This window comes from Epinephelus fuscoguttatus, linkage group LG18 (assembly GCF_011397635.1).
Source record: "Epinephelus fuscoguttatus linkage group LG18, E.fuscoguttatus.final_Chr_v1".
Lineage (NCBI taxonomy): Eukaryota > Metazoa > Chordata > Actinopteri > Perciformes > Serranidae > Epinephelus > Epinephelus fuscoguttatus.
The window spans coordinates 3,568,663-3,591,747 of NC_064769.1; the positions used below are offsets into that span (position 1 = coordinate 3,568,663).

General features: G+C 39.7%; 1 protein-coding gene across 2 annotated transcripts in view; it reads right to left on the reverse strand.

Moving 5' to 3' along the window:
- dcp2 (decapping mRNA 2) overlaps window positions 1-21,672 on the reverse strand; it is a 53,766-nt gene extending 32,094 nt beyond the window's left edge. The window contains exons 1-3 of one of the 2 annotated variants that reach the window (XM_049604094.1): window positions 21,402-21,672; window positions 4,622-4,773; window positions 4,213-4,340 (exon numbers count right to left, since the gene is read on the reverse strand). In XM_049604094.1, the coding sequence (XP_049460051.1) occupies window positions 4,213-4,340; window positions 4,622-4,773; window positions 21,402-21,490 (369 nt within the window). In that variant the 5' untranslated portion in view covers window positions 21,491-21,672. The remainder of the gene's footprint in view (window positions 1-4,212; window positions 4,341-4,621; window positions 4,774-21,401) is intronic. The other variant, XM_049604093.1, reaches the window with a different exon arrangement.
- Between the last annotated feature and the right edge of the window lie 1,413 nt (window positions 21,673-23,085).

Here is a 23,085-nt window from a genome sequence, read left to right on the forward strand (position 1 = left end):
AACCTTCACATCCCAACCATCTCCCCTCTCCTTAAGTGTTCCCCAAGGCTCTGTCCTCGGTCCCATCCTGTTTATCATCTATCTCCTCCCTCTTGGTCATATATTCCGTAAATACAATATCCATTTCCACTGTTACATGGATGACACTCAGCTCTACCTTTCCACCAAACCCATCTCCACCTTCCCGCCCTCCTCCCTCTGTGACTGTTTACAGGAAATCAAATCCTGGTTTTCTTCAAATCTCCTAAAACTCAACATTGACAAAACCAAGGTTCTCCTCCTTGGCTCTAAATCCACCCTCACTAACACTCCCAGTTTCACCATCCCCACTGACAACTCCTCTGTTTTCCCCTCCCCTCAGGTTAAGAGTCTGGGTGTCGTCCTTGACAGCACTATGTCATTCCAAACCCACATCAATAACATTACCCAGTCAGCCTATTTCCATCTTTGCAATACTAATCGTCTCCGTCTGTCCCTCACACCCAACAGCGCTGCCATCCTGGTCCACACTCTGGTTACATCCCGCCTGGATTACTGCAACTCCCTTCTCTTTGGTCTCCCCCACAAGGTCATCCATAAGCACCAACTGGTCCAGAACTCTGCCGTCCGTATCATCACCAGAACTCCATCCATCAATCAAATCACACCTACCCTACAACAACTTCACTGGCTTCCGGTCAAATACCGCATGGACTTTAAAATTCTGCTCCACACTTTCAAGGCCATCCATAACCTCGCTCCCCCATACCTCTCTGACCTCCTCCACATCAACGCTCCCTCCCGGACACTCAGGTCGGCCTCTTCCATCAGCCTCATTGTGCCCTCTGCCCGTCTGTCCACCATGGGGTCCAGAGCCTTCAGCCGCTCTGCCCCCCGCCTCTGGAACTCCCTCCCTTCTGACATCAGGAACATAGACTCATTATCCATTTTCAAATCCCGTCTGAAAACCCACCTTTTTAAAACAGGCCTCTCATTAACACGGTATCTCAAGAACACCTTGAAAGGCCTAGGTCAGTGTGACCTCAGAAAACATGTTTTTGGCCTTAACTCTAGAATTCAAATGCTAATAATGACAAAATTTCACACAAATGTCTTATAGGATAAAATAATGAAGTGATGAAATTTTAAATCATAATGTTCTGCATAAAACACCTTTCTGGCCATTACTCAACGTCATATCTCAGTAACAGAAGGGGAGACATTTGGTCAGATACTGAATTGGTGATGCTAATCTTTGGTGTTCATATTAAAACTGTGCTGATTGTATAGATCTTCTGTGCTGCTGGAGGGAAGATGTGAGTGAAGCATCTGTGTTTTCACAGGCATGTATGTAAACTGTAAGAGAAACTTGACTGGTGTACGGAGGAAGACAACTGCAGGGCAGGAATTCCTGTTTTAGAGATGAAATTTTGGCAATTAACTTGGTGAGTAAAATGTTGATAACTGTTAAAAAAGATGAACAAAAATGTGAAATAAGAGTCAAGCTGTAATAAACATAAAATATGCTTTAAATTACTTTATATAGCCGGTTAAGCCATGCTCAGGAAAGACGCATAGTCAATTACTCTGCTTCAGACGGTATTAAAAATAACTTCCCAACTACAAGAACGTGCATCAGGCTGCACAGGAGCTAAGGGCACAGGGAATACAGGTGGCTGCTGTTAGAGAGGACCCGGGCTCCAACCTAGAGGAGAGTATACTGAAGGCGTTCCCATGGCAACAAGCGACCAAAGGAGGAAAACAAATGGAGACACGAGTGAAAGAAAGGCTCCGGGAGTTAAGGAGATCACCCAAAGTTAAGAGACTAGAAAGTGCGCAGGTCAAGTGAGCAGTCTGGAAAACAAGGGAGGTAATCTTCATTCATTTTCTCTCCTCTCTCTTTTTATTCGAAATGTTATTATCAAGTTGGATCTACAGATGCAGCCACTTCAAATTTCCGTTTGGCCCGTGGTAGAGCCCTGACTGATCCGTGACAGGTCCCTGTCGTCACCTGGCTGGTCTCTGTCTAAACAGATTCATGACTGACAGACAGAAAAGAGGAAAAGAGAGGCATTTGGATTGTGTAGCCTAATTATGAACCGGAGAAAATGGATGAATGTCGAACAAGCTCTGGCGATGTTTCAGGACATAAGTGACAGAGAATCAGATGGGGGAGAGGTGACTGAGGGAGAGACGGATGGGGGAGACAACGGTGGAAATGAAAGAAGAACTGAATGAGGGACAGACCGATGATCTGCCCTTTTCACCTCGCAAGGAGGAGGCATCTGAAGATGTGAGGGCCATGCAACTGGAAAAGATGGGACTGTGTGGAAGCGTACTCAGCCGGGATTACGCACTGGGAGAGCGCAGTCACAGAACATCTAGACAGAGGTAGCTGGCCCAAATGCACACGCACGCTGTAATACTGACAACCATTTGAGCGCGTTCATGTGTCTGATAGATCGTAATTATTTAGTAATTATTTTCAGGCACTAAGTTATTTTCAAAGCAGTAATCAGAGCAAAGGGTGGCTATTTTGAAGAAACTAGAATATAAAACATGTTTTCAGTTATTTCACCTTTTTTTGTTAAGTACATAACTCCGCATGTGTTCATTCATAGTTTTGATGCCTTCAGTGAGAATCTACAGTGTAAATAGTCATGAAAATAAAGAAAACGCATTGAATGAGAAGGTGTGTCCAAACTTTTGGCCTGTACTGTAGACTGAGATGGAAAGCGTTAGAACTGTCAATGGGTAAGGGACTACCAGTTAATACCGTGAATGGTGACCCCTTATTAATTATTTACCTCTCAGACCCTAACAATCCTTGGATAATTGGTTCCCTAAAAACATGGAATGAAATAATCAAAAAGGTATCAATTGAGGAAAAAGACCAAAATGTTTAAATGGTTCGCCTATGATCTAGAATTTATGCCCAATTATTATGACACTGGGTTTAAAAATTGGACTGGGACTGGGCTCACGGCACACTGCACACTACTAGATCAGGATACATTTTTGAGCTTCCAGGACATCGAGGATAAATTTAGTTTACAAAATCAAGATCACTTGAGATATTTACAAATCAGAGACTTTGTGAACAAAAAATTCCCAACTGATATTACCTCAGGGAGGGAAGAAATTTTCAAACTTTCAAAATGCTACCTTCCAAAAAATAATATCTAAACTATATTTAGCTCTCCAAAATCTAAAAAGTGACCATACTTTGGACAGTAAGGCAAGATGGGAAGCAGAGGAAGGCCTCATGGTATCACAGGAAGAGTGGGACAGGATCTGCACACAGCAATGGACAATGACAAGCTCCCCTTCCTGAAGGGAATTCAGCTGGAAGAATTGTGACTCAATTCTTTCGTACTCCGGCGCAAAGGACTAACTATTCAAATCAGACTGCCTGCTGGAGGTCCTGTGGAAACACATTAGCAAATTACTATCATATTTTTTTGGGCTGTCCCTCTGTAAGCTGTTGTTAAAAAGAAAATGCACTTTTGCACACAAATTTTAAAATTATGTATCTGGGTGATTTGAATGGACCAGAACATGCAAAGCAGGATAAATACCTGTTTAGAGTGTTATTAGTGGGATGCAAAAAGGCCTTGACCAGAAAATGGCTTAAGAAAGACAAACCAACAATAAATGAACGGATTGATATCATCTACAATATATACGTGATGGAGAGAATTACATTTAGACTAAGGAACCAAAAAGAAAACTGGTCAAAATGGCTCAGCTATGTGTCAACTGTAAGACCTGATTTTGTATAGCTGGTCTACCAATAATAAGGCCACACCCTCCTAAATTTAAAATGACTTTCCTTTTCCCAAATGCAAAATCTTTATACTTTTTGGTGTAGATGTGTACGCCCATTCAAAAGCAAAGATGTAGTATACAGAGATGTATGCTGAATAAGTAGCAGTGGGTGTGGTGTGCATACATATGACTAAGTGTCTATACGTGACTACTATTTGACTGAGCTGTTGAGATAAGTAAGGGCGTGGATATATGTCTCTGTATGTATATTGTATTTATATTGATTCTGCTGCCTTATGTAACACTCAGATCCTCCCCTTGTTATATGTTGTGTGCCCAGTCAGCGCATGTGTGTTGTTTTGTTTACTGAAAGAAAAATGAATTAAAAAAACTAAATTACAAAAAAATTACTTTATAAAAGCTATGTCAGGTATTGCTGCAGTGTAAGTGTGAAAAACAACTCACGTTTTCTAGTGCTTCATCTAGAATGATTGCACCATAAGTAGGTACACCCATCTTGTACTCCTTCCACTGCTCAAGGACTTTCTGCACATCCTCTCCATGTGGCAACAGAAATGGACAGTGATGGAAGAGTTTGCAGCTGTCAAGGAAAATCACATCTAATGACTTCTAACATGAGAAACACATCTGGCTTCTTGCTCTGAGGATGAGCCTGAAGAGGTAACAAGAAAACCAAACTACCGATGTTAAATCCCTCATTATTTGTCATAGGTGATCCTTATTACAAAAAATATATATATAAATAATAATAATAATATGGGTAGTTGTGACTGCATATTAAATAATGAATTCATGAAAAACATGGGGAAAAAATTATAAGGTCATTTACATCATCGTTCACATGTAAGGATATCTGCTTTGGCAAAGTCTCTTATGCCACAGTGAGGAGCTCCTGGGGTGTTCTGCATGCAGAAGTCCAGGTAGAACCAGTGGGCTAGCTCGATCTGGAAGCACACCCGAATAGCATTGTCCCTCTCCTCACTGGGGATGTGCAAGATGAACCGACTGGAGAGACACAGGAGAGACGGGATCAGGGATTATAACACATGAGGGGACTCTAGGGTAAAAATGATGCGTGTGTTACTCCCCATTCACGTTACCCGTTAGACACTCAAACAGGTAACATGCAACAGAATACCACCACAGACTGTAAAAATATTGGACGTAGCCACCATGATGTACCCCATTGGTTTGTGGACTGCCGTTTTGAAGCCTCGAGTTTGGCATTTTGGCCGTCGCCATCTTGGATTTCTGGAGCCATCTAATAAATGTTGCTTCATGTGTTATTTTTCTCAGTAGCCTAGTACAATATGATTGTTTATTTCCATCCAGTCACTACCTGAATCACTGGAGACAGCTACATCATTTTTCCCCGTTAAAGGGGTTTTTTTGGGGAGTTTTTCCTTATCCGCTGTGAGGGTCTTAAGGACAGAGGGATGTCGTATGCTGTAAAGCCCTGTGAGGCAAATTGTGATTTGTGATATTGGGCTTTATAAATAAAATTGATTGATTGATTGATTGATTGATTGATCTGGTGTGGGGCTGAGATAGCTGCAGAGACCATGGGGAACAACCTTAATGTCGATGATATCTACCATCCACTGGTTCGGCTAAGGTGGTTTGAGGTAAAAGAGCCTTCTACCCTTCTTCATCCAGTCCCTCATCACAGTAAAAGAGGAGGACCTGCACCACCTTCACCTGCAGCATCCAGACATCGAGATCATCTTCTCTGGCACCACCAAAAGATGCAGGTGGAGGGCTGCTGCCAATCTGGGGAAGATTGACAAGTCCCGCAGGTTTGTGAACAGTGTTTTGGCTGCACATGTTCATTGTTTAAGTGGCAGCTTTGGGCTGTTTGTGAACAATGCAGTTTATTTCACCACGAGGGGAAATTATATATTTTTTTTAAAGTTTAGCTGAGTCCATTAAAGCCAAGCATCAGCAACAGTGAAATTTTCACGTCCGACAGTTTGTTCCCAGTTCAGAATTGATATAGTTTATTGTTTTCAATTATTACAGTTAATATAACCGTGCTGTTCCAAGAACATCACTAACTTAGAGAGAGGATATTACTGGGGCAACTTGACATTCAAACACTGTCAGGTTGCCTTATTGTCTCTTTCATAGTGACCAAAGTAAACCAAGAATCTGTTAACATAAAAAGATTTCGGAACAACTTCTTCCCCAAAACTGTGAGCCTGCTACATATAAACTGTCTCACACACAAGGCTTAAATAATGGCTCCTGTACATTTTACACCTTACCTCCATTATGTAGGGACTGCTGCAATAGCTTTTTCACTTAATGTTGCACTATCCTCACTTTATTTGTAAAGGCAGCTTTTATTCCTTCACCCATACCAAGATTTTGACTTTACTCACTGCTGCACCATGCGCTGTAAGTTATACATGAAGTATTATTTTAATAATGTGGTTTCTCATGTCAACCATTTCCACTGTCATTTATACTTGTTACTAACAGGATGTTACACTGGAAATTCAACTTCCTCTTTTCATTTTGCAAACTTGTTTTGTATCAGTTAAATACACCTTTTGCTTGATCCACTGCTTTGCTGTCACATTATTTCATTAATCCCTTTTTCAAATTCTTTTATATATCTAAAAAAATTATATAACATATATATACACAATATATACACATATAATGTGCCGAAACACATTAATGGCTTTGCTGGAATTTCTAATTAATTACAACGCTATTTCTATGTTAGCTTTAATCAGCAACATAAATGACAGAACTAATGTTGCAGTTCTTGAACATTTGACAATGAAGGACAAAACAACAGATGTAACAGTTTATGTTTCCTGGTGTATTTTTAATATAATTTATTATGACACTGAAAACACCAATTCAAAATGTCCTGTTAAGTTCATTACGAGAAATACAGTAAATCTGAAATGCACCAGACAAGAGTGTTCTGTAGTTTATAACAAATGCACTCAGTACTGTTAAATCACAATAATAGAAAACTATGATCACAAGTTACAAAGGCATTAAACACTTTTTAGTTATAAGTGTAGTTATGATTAAAACCAATGTACATAAGCTGTACCATGCTGACGTCTTGTAGGTCTAGATCAAATGAAAAAAACATACAAGGACATGCAATATTAATCACTGAAGCCAACTACTTTGAAATCAAATTGTAATTGTCAAATCTTCATTGCACACAACAGAGTTTGTATGCCTAATGAATAGTTAGGAATAATTAGGAAATACGTTCACCTGTGCATGTGGTGACTATGCTTTAGTTGAACCATCACTTGATTCCCCTTTCATCTTTTTAAAATTGTTTTTGAAATGTTACTACTTCCATCAGCTATCTAACAACAGCAGAAATGAAGTCAAAGGAAAGAAACTGAATCTCAGAATACTACTAACAGAGAATAACAAAAAAACTAGTAAAACTTGGTCTGTCCTTTTATCAGAAGAAACTGAACTGAAGTGGCTCTCTGGCATAATCACAACCCATTTGAGAGCTCAGGATGTTGTCCATGCAGTATCCTTTCTCCACATTCCGGATGAATGGCACCAAATACACCGCTCCGTACATGAGGTCTTCCCTCTGTTGGCACCAGTCATTCAGGTTTCACAGTGTGGATACATTTTGAATTACACTAAAACATAGACCCTTTGATAAGCATGGTGGGTCACAGTGAATCATACACATGTACCAGCTTGACAGGATAGATGCATGAATGTCTGATTAAGTTGAAGACTAACTACCTTGTATGGACTTACAGTATCAGGTGAACAAAACTCCTAAATTAAAAAACCGTCTTCTAAACATTGTATTGTACATAATAATGATCAATACTTCATCAATTTAAACCAGTAAGTTGCTTGATTCTTTATGAGGTATAAAAAGGGTCTCTGTACCCTGAGGTCAGAGCTGAAGTGATGAGTCTCGAAGTGTTTACAGCACAGACGTGAAGCCTTGTCAGAACTCATGCTGGGTCCACCTGGTCCACTGGGTCACCTAAAGAAAATTTGCACAGGCAAATAGATATGTAATTTTTTTTTTTTTTTTTTTACACAAAAACATTACAGCTTAAATTTCTTAATGTTCAACAGGTCACCACTTTATTTTAGCTTAAAAGAGGTGTGGACATCACAGTCCTCATATTCATATTCTATCTGTTGCAGTTACACTTATTTTTCATATGTGGCAGTTAAACGTAGTTTTGTCATACTACATTCACTTAAGTAACACACAATTAAGTTCAGTAGCTGTCGACATTTCTGCCTAGAGCATATCACTATTAGTCACCTGTTTTAGCAATAAACGTGGCATTAATATTTCTAAGTTACACACATACACATAATTGTAAATGCTCACAGTCTGCGACATTTTATCTCAACATTACTGTTAGCTATTCAAGTCTAGCATTGACTTTACCTTAATGTTACATTGCTTGAATGGCAAGCGTATTGCTTACTTGGGCTGGGCAATATAACAAATATATCGATATATCAATATATTTTCAAGCAAGATAAAAATAAATAAATTTAGACACCACCATCTATATTAATACATGGTCAGGTTGCGTTACATAATGCGTACCAGTGTGCATCCCTCCTCTCATCCTTCCTCTCTCACAAGTTCTGCAGCAACACGAAGAGAGACAGAGAGCTGCTACACTGTTTAATCTGTCTGATAATTAGTCTACAGTGTGACATTGGTCTGTATGTTGCACGTGCTACACTAAATCAGTCTGTGAGATGAATGAAATTACTGCAGCACACGTGCAATCCAGTGTTCCCCATCTACTCTGTGTGTGAGGTGGCTCATAGCGTGTTGCCTTTTTTCTTGGTAGTTGTAGTTTCTTTTGTGACATGGAGACGGCGCCTAGATGTAGACGACAGATCTGTTTAAAAATGCAGCAACAACACAGACGTTTCATATACAAAACTTATATAACGCAGACAGTGTCTCTCACTCCTTCCTTCCCTTAGCCTCTCTGTTGATGCTCTGTGCATTAATGTGATTAATGGCCTAAAGAAATAAAAAGATGTAAATCATTTTCCAGTACTAGACTCATTTGAAAGGCTGTGGAAAATTACTTTTGATTTTTAATTGTTCTGAACTACAATGGATTTGGGCCTACTTGATACTTTTATAGTCATATTATAGTTTCATGTCCTGTGCTGCAAACCTTTAAACCTCTGTAGCTCCAGCACTTTGTGCATAAATGTTAATGTAAAGCCTTGCTATTTGTTTTATAGAATTTTCCATGTACATGTTGTGCAGCTGTATATTTTCAAAACAAGGAAAAATCCTTCTTTGCATTTTATTTTGATCATAGTCTGTTTTCATAAAAGTACTTGTGACATCTCAAATGTGGCTTTGACTTGCAAATGAAAACATGTAGCCCATTATGTAGAAAATACCCAGATATACATCATGTATCGCCAGTCAGCCTGTAAATATCGAAATATTAATTTTTGTCCATCACCCAGCCCTATCACTTACATAGCATAACTTAAGCTGACTGTTGTTAATGTGGTGGAGCTTTATTTTCCAACCTCACATAGATGCTCTTTGATGAAAACTATTATCACCCTAAATTCTAACACTTACGTACTGCGTTTGGACCTTGGTTCATGCTGATTAGCAGCTACATAGTGAGATAACCAGCTAAGCTAACAAGCTAGAAAAACAATACATGCTAACATATATATGAAACAATAATGCAAATGTCACTTACCGAAAAAAAAACTGGTGAACTGGTGTCTTGGACAGTCAGTTGGTACAATCATCTGCAAATCAAGCCTCATTATTTGTTCGATACTTGTACGAAGAAAATCTCCCACAGGCTCTGTCCAGCTGGCTCCAGCACCTCAAAACACAGTAAGGAGGTCAAGTTGAGTGGCCTGCGGTGAGGCCTAGCTGAACGCCTGTCAGTCAAAATGGCTACGCCCTTAATTATGCAGAATTTAAGCTTTAATAACATTTAAACAGGATCGTTATAAAAAATTCATCCCCTGTACAGTTGTCATGAATGATGAAATAAGCCATAGAGATCAAAACCGTTTTTTGTACTAGGCTGTAAACATGTTTATTTCTGCTGTAAATTTGGGAATTTTACCATGGGAATTTATGAGGATTAGCTCTATTTTGGAGCCAGCTTCAAGTGACCAGTCAATGAATTGCAGTTTTTGGCACTTCCGCATTGGCTTTACTTGTCAAACCTCAAAAAACAGTCTGGCGCTGACAACCACAACAGACAGAAAGAGACTCAAAAGTTGCCCAGCAGCATGAAGAATGAAAGTTGGGAGAGACTGAGTTCAGGCAAATGTCTGCTGACGCATGGGAGAGTCAATAAATCCTGCTTATTTTGATTCCCATGTGAAACATAATCACAAAGTTTCTTTCTACTCCACTCAACTAAACAAAAAACCTAAAACAAAGCAACAGCTGTTCATCGCAGTCAAGAATTTTCAACTTCTCTGCAACAGCGGAAACAAATCGCCTGGGAAATGAGCTACTTTGTCATGTTAACACATCTACAGCTCAATGTGGCTCACATGTGGCTCAACACAGCTGAGCCACATGTGTCTTGTGTGTGTATGTCTGTGTCTGGCTAATAAAGTGATGATGATGAATGTGCAATAAAGGCCACCATAATGAATTCTTTGCCAATTTGCATGATGTGAAAAACAGTGATGTGAATAAACTTGTTTAGTATAGTGTACAGCACTGCAGGAGTTACATGAACAATTCTGCTACAAATTATCAACACTGATCATTAATGAAAAACTAACCACTTTAAATGCCAAAAGTCACACAATAAAACAAAAAAACACTAACTCATCGAGGCAGTGTTGACGTATTGACGTACCGACGTTGAAATTTGAATCAACAGCGTCACTAGCAAACGGTGTCACAGTGCAGTTGAAACAGATCACAAGCCAGCTGCAACAGGAGCAGTTTCAAAATGACAATGACGTCATTGATCGGATCGGTGAATGAAGACTTTAGGGCCGGTCAGAAAAATTGAAAAAAAAAGTGAAATATCGGCTTGTCTACCACTGCCTGACACCGCCGACTTGTTTGTTTACTTTGTTTGCAACCGACGTCGACGTGCCAAAGAGGGTTTTACGTGCGGCGTATTATGGATTCTAAAAACTTTATTGTCCAGCACATAGTAAAAAACACAAAGTTTTAGTACATCGTGGAGGAAACTCTGCTAAAGCTTTTAACACAACGAATTTAAATCGGCACTTAGAGAAAGAACACAAGGAGGAGCATGCTGATTTCAAAAAGCGGAGTGCAGAAAAGGAAAAAGAGACACCCAGGCGGCTACACCAAACGACTTTGGACCGTGTCCAGCCATACAACCGTGACAGCGAGAAGGCAAAGGGGGGTACAAGAGAGCTGATGGAGTTTATTGTGCTGGCCGACCTGCCATTTAATATAGTTGAGAACCCCGCATTCCAACGCTTGCTGGCGTACTTCGATCCGCGCTATCTCCTCCCAGGGCACTCATACTGTGGCGATACTGGACTAAACGAGCTGCGCCGGGTTGTTCATTCTCACGTCGAGGGCCTTCTGAGAGAACACAGTCCCTCGATTAGTTTGACCACTGATATTTCATCAGATGTGAGCCCCATGTCACTGCTTAGTTTAACCGCTCAGTGGATTGACCCAGATTTCAAACTCCGCGCGGCAGTACTACACGCCCAGGAATTCTGCGGCTCACATACTGCTGCAGCGCTGGTGACGAAACACAACAACATGCTCCAGGTGTGGCAGATTCCGAGAGAGAGGGTTCATGTCGTACTGCGAGACAATGCCGCAAACATGGCAAAAGCCATGCGAGAAGGAGGACTGCCGACCTTACCGTGCATGGTGCACACACTCCAGCTGGCTGTCCATGATGGGCTGCTGGCACAGCGCATGGTGTCAGACATCCTTGCTACGGGGAGACGTATCATCGGGCACTTCAAACGCTCCCCTCAAGCGTACTGTGCATTCCACGACGTGCAGCTGCAGCTGGGCCAGGATGTCAAAAAATTCCAGCAAGACGTTGCCACCCGGTGGAACAGCAGCTATTAAATGCTCCAAAGTCTGCTGCAGCAAAAACGGGCACTTCCTGCTTTTGGAGCCGAGCATGAAGTTCCTGCTTCCTTCAATTCCAACCAGTGGGGTCTGATAGAAAACATCCTAAAAATCCTGGAACCATTTGAGGAGCTCACAAGGGCAATAAGCACATCCACTGCATCTGCCGCTGATGTGATCCCATCTGTGATGGCCTTAAAACGGTTCCTGAGCAGAGATTCCCCATCAGATCATGGTGTGGGCACCACAAAAGCCGAACTGCTGAGAGCTGTAACCCGGAGATTTGATGGGACTGAAAACGAGCCCCTCTACACTTTGGCTACTCTATTAGACCCAAGGTGAGGAAAAACATTTAGCCTAAAATAATCTGCAAAATATACTTAAGTTGACTTAATAAAACAATGCTATTTATTAGCCTAACACTCACATTTAGAACAGCAAGCATATGTTCTGTTAATTGAATAATATCTGTTCTATCTTATATATTTGGCTTTTACACAGTAAAACAGTTTTACACAGAAAAATCCTCAGTGTCAATGTAACTAATGGACCATTTGGTTACAGTTTTATTTTAAGTTGCTCTAAAAGAACAAATGCCCAGTTAAATTAATGTGATATTTTATTTATTATTTTTGTTTTAATAAAGGTACAAGGATCGATGCTTTTCTGCAGAGCTGAAGGCACACACACGGGGGCTGCTGTTAGATCTGCTGGCTACACAGATGATGAAGGACAAGAACCTGGAGACAACAACAACACAGATGAGCCAGCTGAGAAGATGCCACGACCTGGTTCCTTGTCATCGATGTTGGGTGAGATCATGCAAGAAGAAAGGCCACAGCAGGCCACTGCAGCAATGTCTCAGTTGAATCTCTACCTGTCAGAGCCAGTCATCTCTCGAGATGCTGACCCACTGGCTTACTGGAGAGCCAATCAGGATTGCTTTTCTGCCCTCACCATTGCTGCAAGAGCTTACCTGTCAGCACCCTGCACAAGTGTAGACAGTGAGCGCCTGTTCAGTGCTGCATCCAACATCCTGGATGATCGAAGAAGCAGGCTTTCAGCCAAGAAAGTTGAGATACTCCTCTTTGTTAGATAGAATCTGCCATTGATGCATAAATAGGCATAGGCATTTATGTAGCCCAAGTAATATAGCAGCAAGTTTAAACCTCCTTTTCTGAATTTAAAATAATGTTTGTTTTGCCTAGGAGGGGGAGCATTGTTTACATCTTATTTAGTACATATACTTGGCTGCTACTTGTTTTATTTATTTTATTTAAGTGCTCCTATACAGACATATTATTTATTTTATTTGTTGGAAATATATGTGGCCTGGGTGCCGTGCCATATTTTATGTTCACCTGAGTGCCATTTATGAATGTTTTGAGGGAGAATTACTGCCTTTTATTTGCACTACTGTGACTGTTTATTGGAGTTATATATACATGTATATATGAATGTTTTGAGGGAGCATTACTACCTTCATTTGCACTACTGTGGCTGTTAATTGGAGTTATACATTTTGAGGGAGCATTACAGCCTTCATTTGCATTACTGTTACTGTTAATTGGAGTCATATATATATGAATGTTTTGAGGGAGCATTACTGCCTTCATTTGCACTACTGTGACTGTAAATAATTTCATAGAGTTATATGAATGTTTGAGACAGATTACTGCCCTTTATTTGCAGTATACTTGAAAAGTAATTTAATTACATTAAAGTAATTTAATTACAATAAGTTAAAGTTGTTGTGCCCATTATTTGTGTCTCAAATTATTTTAGTTTGTCCTGATTAAACTTGAATGCCCATTAGAGGTTATTGATGTTTAACCTTTTCATCTCAGTCAGTTCAGGACAAAAATGTCAACAAAAATCCTTTTTATGATACTCAGTAAACTGTATAAAAATACGGGTAAACAAGTGATTTAAATAGACACATTTGCTTCCTCACGTGATCGGATCGGTGATCGTTTTTTTTAAACTCTCTGATTGGTGATCGGTGATTGGCCCCTAAAATCCTGATCGTGTAAAGCCTAATTGCGAATGTATTGTTACCCATGATATGCCAGTTATTGTCTGATCGGTGTATATTCAAGTCAGATGCCCATTTGTCTGTTGGGATTAAACGGTATTGTCATGATGGGAGAAGGGTTTGTAAATCTGTGATAGTAGTTTTCTGGGTTGGAAAGTACATAATTGTGATAATAATTGGGGAGTGGAGTTGTCAAAGTTGTGGATATCAATTTTCTGTCTTATGGTCTCTTTTAACAGTGTGCACTGGTAGCGACAGTAGCGGGGTAGGTTTTATGTTTGATGGTTGATGGAGTAGCCAGAAACCTTACTGAAGCTGTTAATCAGATTATGGACAGACGGTAGCGAGGATGAGGGATTTGTTAACTGTAACAAAATATCATCCGCATATAGACTTATTCTATGATGGCGAGTATTATTTTTAGTGCTGTCACTCTGGTGTATTGCTGAGACAAGTGGTTCTATGAAGAGTGTGAAGAGTAGTGGTGATAGTGGGCATCCTTGTCTAGTACCTCTGAATAAGTTGAATGATTTTGATATTTTTCCATTGGTGATTACAGATGCTGAGGGTGTGTTATATAGAATCTTGATCCAGTTGGTGAAGTATGGGCCAAAGCCAAAGTGATTGAGGGAGGTGAAGAGAAAAGGCCAGTCTACCCTGTCAAACGCCTTTTCTGCGACTAAAGTTAGGATGATGACCAGATGTAGAATCTCAGTTTCTGTTTTTGTAAAGATGAAGTATGCTGAATAACCTTAGCATGTTTTCTGAGGAAAGTTTCCCTCTGATGAAACCAGTTTGATGCAGGTGCACAAGTGATGGGATTACAGATTCCAGTCTTAATGCCAAAGCTTTGCTTATAATTTTAACGTCAGTGTTTATTAATGATATGGGACAGTTGTTGCAGCATGGTGTGGGGTCTTTGTTTGGTTTTGGGATGAGTGTGATCAAGGCCGTATTCACATGGTGGGGAATTTTAAAACTATGGAGGATTTCAGAGATTAATTTGAAGAATAATGGTGAAAGAAGAGGCCAGACATGCTTGTAAAATTCTACTGGGTAACCATCTAAACCAGGGGACTTGTTGTTGGGCATGGGTAGTAGTGCTTTCTCAAGTTCATGCAGGGTGAGTGATTTATCCAGAGTCTCCACTTAGGTTGTGTTGAGTTTTGGAAGGGAGACATTCCTGAGAAAAGCATTGGCTTTGATAGATGTGGTATGGTCAGGGGTGTATAGTTTGGAGTAGTAATGTCTGAATGTGTCATTTATTGCAGTGAGATCTGGTGTGTTGTTTCCAGAGTTGTCCTGCGATGTGATGTTGGATTTTTCAGTTTGTTGTTTCAATTGTTTAGCCAGGAATTTACCAGTTTTATAACCAAATTCAAAAGGTTGTTGAAGGAGACTAAGGAGACTGTATTCTATTTTTTTATTAAGAAGTTCATTAAGTTCGTGTTTGGTTTTGAGTAGTTCTTTGCTGATTGTGTCTGGAGGTATCTGAGAGGCTAGACTGTCCAATCTCTTCACCTCCTGCTGCAGAAAGTGTTCTCTTGCTTTTTCCTTCTTACCTCTTAAAACTGATTTTGATGTTTCCCAGAGAGTGGCTGTGGTTGTGTCAGGTGTGCTATTGGTTTCTAGAAAGGATGCCCATTCTTGTTCGAAATATTTGATTAAATCTGGGTCTTTAAAGCCTCAGTGTGTAAAAATGGTGAGTAACAGTGACATCAGTGGTCAAATTCTAGATTGCAGGGCTCACTCGCACTCACTCGCTCACCCCTCCCGTCAGGTAAGTGATGGTGGCCTCGTAGGACAGAAAGCCTTGCGCAGACAGAGATGGCATCATCCACAAGTTTTTCAAGTTTTTAAGGAGTAGGCCTATCTAGCAATGAGGTGAATATTTATTTAGGAATCGAAACCATGTTACGATATTGTAGCAACCCTGCAGTAAATGTTCTGTTATAATGTCAATGTTCTGTGAGTTAATGGCATGTTTGGGATTGAATGAGTATAGGTAGGGAGGCGGGGTGCGAGTGTGATGGGGATGAGAGCTGTGTGAGTGCGCGTGCTGGTGTGTGTATGAGCGAGCTGGAGGAGAGAGCAGTTGGAGTTACAGCTAAGTTCTTGTTTGTTGGTTGTTTTGGCGTAGTTATGGCCAACAGTAACCTGTACTGTTCGGTAATAAACGGTGGTTTGCCGAATAACTGCATCATCCTTTCCACACGTCCTGGCGGGCGCTACAATATGTTATAGCTTACCAGTGAGATATAGGTTATCTGTGAGATATAACGTTATGTTAGGAGTGTTTTATTTTGAATTGTTTTGGTAACACGAGCAAACATTAGCACAATAATGCTAAAATAACACGTTTTATCTGATAGTCACGGCACAGTGCGGCAAATATAGGTTGGTACGATTATAATGTATGTGTCTCCAGAGTGTTCTTCCACAGGAGTTTTTCCACCTGGAATAAGCAACGTAGATATTCACTCGCGTTTTGTCCCGTCCTCGCTTATCTGATCTTTTTCTTTTATTTGGTGGCGTGGTTTCCCTCTTACGGGGCAAAACATATGTGTGGTCCTCCATTTAAAGTGTGACATAATTATAAAAGTACAAAGCAGGTTCACGCAGAAGCGCCCCAGATTGAGCTTCAACTTCTCTGTCTCCACTGACGGCAAGTTCTAGGTAAATGTGAAAGGAAACGCGAAGTGCGTACATCCCTTTCGGCCACTGTATTCAAAGCTGGCGACGCAAGAAGGCAGCCTCCAGCATACCGCGCCCTGCCTGTGTATATATAGAGAAATCATTCTAAGCCTATGAGAAAGCTTCCATTTGTATGTGAATTGCATTGCACTTTAGTAAATATATATTTATGAAAGCAATAATTGATATTTGCTAATAAACAACCACGTAAATTACACATTGTAACTTTAAGGAGTGCAGTATTAAAGCACCATCTGGGAGGGAGGTGTGAGTGGATTCCTGGATTCCTGTTAGTAACCTGAAGGTGATAGGAGCATGGTCTGAAATAACGATACTGTGGATATTGGATTCTATTGCTCTATGTGTGAGAGAGTTGTTGATCAGAAAATAGTCAATGCAGGAGTATGTTTTGTGGTATGGTGAGTAATACGAATATTCTCAATTGTTCGGATTGTGTATTCTCCAATATATCCGTCAGTCCACAATCTGACATGTATTGTTTAGTTGTAGATGAGGAGTGAAAGGGTTTATGGGAGGCTGAAAGAGATGAGCCATCAAGATCTGGGTTTAGTACAGTGTTGAAATCACCTCAGAAAAATAAAATGGGAGTTGGGAAAATTAGCTAATTCTGAAAAAAAGTCAATGAAAGAAGGTGGGAGAGTCAGTGTTTGGGCCGTAGATACTACCTATTGTTATACTGTCTTTTTCAATGTTGCCGTTGATGATAATAAATCATCCTTTCAGATCAGTCACAGTTGATTTATGAGAATGTGGTGTATTTTTGTTGATCAGAATGGAAGCAACTCATTTTTTGTAATTTTAAGTTGAATGGTAGATCAGGCCAATCAAACCTCTGAGTTTCTGAGACTCTGCCTCTATGAGATAGGTTTCTTGTAATAAACAGATGTCCAATTTAAGTTTGTGTAAATAGTTCAGTATTTTGGTCCTTTTTGCAGGTGAGCTAATTCCTCTTATATTCCATGATGATATATTTAGTGTCAAAGACAGTGTTACTGATATTGACATTGAGAAGAAGGTTCTGCTACATCCATGAAATTAATGAGCACACATATAACATACAAAACAGTAAAAACATGAAACCAAAGTGTGTGTGTGTGTGTGTGTGTGTGTGTGTGTGTGTGTTGAGTGGGGGGTAGGGAAACACAACAAAGAGAGAAAGCGAGAACAAAACAAACAAACAAAAAAAACAGCAACCCATACAGGCAGCGTGTCTTACTGTGAGAACAACTGGGTGGAAGATTGATGTTCTATTTTAACCCTACACTATCTTCAGTTTGGAGTTATTGTGATGGACTGGAAAAGGATAAAAAAGCAAAACAGAACACAGCCAGACACTGATTCGGTACATGAGAAATGAAATGAATATGAATATGGAAGTAATTATATACACCCACCTATCTAAGTCATGCCGACATACGCACATGCACACACATCAATCACTCTCAGACGAGACATACATTTTTACACATATATGTATACATGCAACCGTACACTGGAGGGTGACACGGGAGTGGATTTTCAGTCCTGTCCCATCTCACTCCCACAAAAATAATCCCATCCCGTCCCAATCCCATGATAAAGAAAAAAAAATCCTGTCCCGTCCCAATCCCACAAGAATGACTCCTGTCCCATCCCGCTCCTGTGTTGTGTTTCAGTTACAGTAAAAAAATACAGTACATGGATCACACAGTGCCTGCCTTAGTTGAATATAAAACCCAAATATCACAAATATCACATACATATACATATATATATATACACATATATATATAAACATATATATATATATATATATATATATATATATATATATATATATACACACACACATATATATATATATACACATTATATATATATATATATATATATATATATATGTATATATGTATATATGTATATATACACAGTACAGGCCAAAAGTTTGGACACACCTTCTCATTCAATGCGTTTTCTTTATTTTCATGACTATTTACATTGTAGATTCTCACTGAAGGCATCAAAACTATGAATGAACACATGTGGAGTTATGTACTTAACAAAAAAGGTGAAATAACTGAAAACATGTTTTATATTCTAGTTTCTTCAAAATAGCCACCCTTTGCTCTGATTACTGCTTTGCACACTCTTGGCATTCTCTCCATGAGCTTCAAGAGGTAGTCACCTGAAATGGTTTCCACTTCACAGGTGTGCCTTATCAGGGTTAATTAGTGGAATTTCTTGCTTTATCAATGGGGTTGGGACCATCAGTTGTGTTGTGCAGAAGTCAGGTTAATACACAGCCGACAGCCCTATTGGACAACTGTTAAAATTCATATTATGGCAAGAACCAATCAGCTAACTAAAGAAAAACCAGTGGCCATCATTACTTTAAGAAATGAAGGTCGGTCAGTCCGGAAAATTGCAAAAACTTTAAATGTGTCCCCAAGTGGAGTCGCAAAAACCATCAAGCGCTACAACGAAACTGGCACACATGAGGACCGACCCAGGAAAGGAAGACCAAGAGTCACCTCTGCTTCTGAGGATAAGTTCATCCGAGTCACCACCTTCAGAAATCGCAAGTTAACAGCAGCTCAGATCAGAGACCAGATGAATGCCACACAGAGTTCTAGCAGCAGACCCATCTCTAGAATAACTGTTAAGAGGAGACTGCGCGAATCAGGCCTTCATGGTCAAATAGCTGCTAGGAAACCACTGCTAAGGAGAGGCAACAAGCAGAAGAGATTTGTTTGGGCCAAGAAACACAAGGAATGGACATTAGACCAGTGGAAATCTGTGCTTTGGTCTGATGAGTCCAAATTTGAGATCTTTGGTTCCAACCGCCGTGTCTTTGTGAGACGCAGAAAACGGAACGGAAGGAACGGATGGATTCCACATGCCTGGTTCCCACCGTGAAGCATGGAGGAGGAGGTGTGATGGTGTGGGGATGTTTTGCTGGTGACACTGTTGGGGATTTATTCAAAATTGAAGGCACTCTGAACCAGCATGGCTACCACAGCATCCTGCAGCGACATGCCATCCCATCCAGTTTGCGTTTAGTTGGACGATCATTTATTTTTCAACAGGACAATGACCCCAAACACACCTCCAGGCTGTGTAAGGGCTATTTGACCAAGAAGGAGAGTGATGGAGTGCTGCGGCAGATGACCTGGCCTCCACAGTCACCGGACCTGAACCCAATGGAGATGGTTTGGGGTGAGCTGGACCACAGAGTGAAGGCAAAGGGGCCAACAAGTGCTAAACACCTCTGGGAACTCCTTCAAGACTGTTGGAAAACCATTTCAGGTGACTACCTCTTGAAGCTCATGGAGAGAATGCCAAGAGTGTGCAAAGCAGTAATCAGAGCAAGTGGCTGTTTTGAAGAAACTAGAATATAAAACATGTTTTCAGTTATTTCACCTTTTTTGTTAAGTACATAACTCCACATGTGTTCATTCATAGTTTTGATGCCTTCAGTGAGAATCTACAATGTAAATAGTCATGAAAATAAAGAAAACGCATTGAATGAGAAGGTGTGTCCAAACTTTTGGCCTGTACTGTGTATATAAATATATACATTATATATATATATATATATATATATATATACATATGTATATGTGTGTGTGTGTGTGTGTATATATATATATATATATATATATATATATATATATATATACATACACAATTTAAAAATTAATCCCACAATACATCTAAATCGTTCAACTTGTGTTTAAACTTAATCACAAAGATGTCTTAAATTACACTTTTGAAAAAAATATGAAAAATGTTTTAAGTGTTATTTACATGAATTGAATTGTAGAGGTCAGGGTTGGGGACAGCTACTTCCCAATAGAAAGTACCCTATAAATGGTGATTTTGTATATATTTAGCTCATCACTTTTTCATTTAATGTCCTGGGTTTAAATAGGTCATAACATAATCTTTGTAAATATCTATGTCTAAACACTCAATTATATCATTTTTGTTGTTTTTTTGTTAAGGGACAGCACTTTGCACAAAATCGGTAGAATGCCCCATATGTATATATATATATATATATATATATATATATATATATATATATATATACACACACACACACATATACATATATACATACATATGTGTGTATATATATATATATATATATATATATACACACACACACACATATACATATATATACATACATATGTGTGTATATATATATATATATATATATAAATTGCGATGTCAATTTTTCCCAATATCGTGCAGCCCTAATATATATGTATACATATCCATATATATACATAAATATATACTGGACTCTGTTGCCTGCTTCTGTGTGCCCTTCTGACATCTACTGTTGGTAATATACTGACTATGTATGAGTACTTCATACAACAACAACAAAAATCAGAACTATCCCTTTAATATTTGTTGTTTGTATAAATGAGTATTAGCTAGTACTTCAGGTGCTGCTGACTTTATGCTGTATGTAGCTGGACAGCGTGCTTGTTCCCCGTATAACCATAAAGATTGGTTAAAATTACACTGCTGGCTGATGCTTGCCCTTTACATCAGTCTGCTGTGGAGTCTGTGGGGAGACATTTCATACATTTGAGGCTAGCATGGAAGCATCATGCAACAAACACGGTTCAACATCAGCTGAGCTAACAACTACAAGCACTTCACGAAGAGTGTTTGCTTAACGCTGACTCAAAATTCCTTAACGTCACATTTTTTTCTGATGGTACTTAAAAGCGCAATGACCAGACAAACGACCATGGTTAGTAAAAAAAAAAAAAAAAAAAGGTCGGTAAAGCGCCAAGATACCTGCAAAGGTCGTCCAGCACGCCGGAGGGAATCTCCACTCTTTTGGTTTCCATGTTGGTAGAAAACATCTCGACTCTGTCTGAGAGCATGCAGCTGCAGAAGCCATAAGAAGGGGAAACTACATCCGCATTTACAGCTCAGAGGGTCCCAGCTTCATATCAGCTACAGAAAAGTAGCTAACATAAAATGAGTCCCCTGCTCTTCCACTGTGAACTACAGAGTCAGGGCACAGACAACCGAGGGACTCTCGTTTATGCAGCGTTCAAGACACATAGGACAGTAGGGTTGAGATGGGAAAAACTTCGACGATAATGCCTTGTGACCGCTCTCACCACCAACACAAGTGCATGATTACAGTTGGTCAAGTGAGCAAATAAAGTTATTAGTGTGAGGATTCTTTACATTGACAAAATAATATATCCATTCAATTTAAGTTAAATTAATATACACTGAACGACGGACGCGGGCTGATATGAGGCTTTTTCAGTTTTCAGGCACCTCCATATGATTATGTCAAATATATTGGTGATTTCAGAAAAATCTGAGTTTTGCTAATCGTCGAAATTACGACTTGGATGTTGACATGAACGCATTTTATAAGTCTGAAGCTCGATAACTGCGATGTGACTTGAACACGGCATCAGATAACAACCGGAAGTCTGTCATCCAATCAAAAACTGAAATGACGGCCAAAGTTAACCAGGCGAAATACTATTGGTTCATCTTTATGTCTGTCATTTGACAGCCGAGAATACTTAGCACGTTTGTTTGAGACCTGTGTGACAGTTCACGACATAGGGTGCGTCCCAAGTCTCTTATTTTTATAGTCCACCATAGATATTGGATAAAGCGAGATACCCCACTCAGCTCACTTCCTGATTCAGTGACGTCAGCGCCACGCCCCCGTAGGAGACTTGCGGCAGCTCTGAATGTATTGTCATCAATGAGGAAAATGAACGTGATCACAATTTATGGTCAATTCTTTCACTCTATAGTCACGAAAGTAAATATTGGGTTTTTTTTTCCACAAGCCACACATCTCACCAACATTCTGACACTAAAGCTGCATTTTTTTCATCCGCACAGATCAAGAGAAAATGAACTTTGTTTGAGCCCTGTCCGTCTCAGAAAACAAGTTCTCGCGAGATCTTGTGATCTTGATAAACAGGCGGTAAAATCACAGTTAGCTTACAAACAGTTATCTACCGCTAGTAATAAATAAAAAAATGCCCAAGCTTTGTGCAGCAATAGGCTGCAATAATAGGAAGAATGTTTTCTTAACATTTTCTTAACATTGGATAAGCCTACAAAGCCTGTTGAGCATTGTTTTATAATGAAATCTTTAGAGTATTTTGGCTTTGGTGCAAAGTTTATTAAAGTAATTAATATAATGTATAAGGATATTAATGGTTCAGTTTCTCTCCCTCAAGGAACAAGAAGATTTGAGGTTAAACGTGGGATCCGGCAGGGTTGTTCCTGCTCTCCTTTATTATTTATTTTAGTTGTAGAATTATTAGCTATTTTTCTTAAAAAATAGCCCAGACACTGAGCCTTTAAATGTACTAGGTAATAATCTGACCATAACTCAGCTAGCTGATGATACCACAATCTTCCTCAAGAGGGCAGAACCTATGGGCAGAACAGATCCTTCTTCTTCTTCTTCTTCGTGGAGTTTAACGGCGGT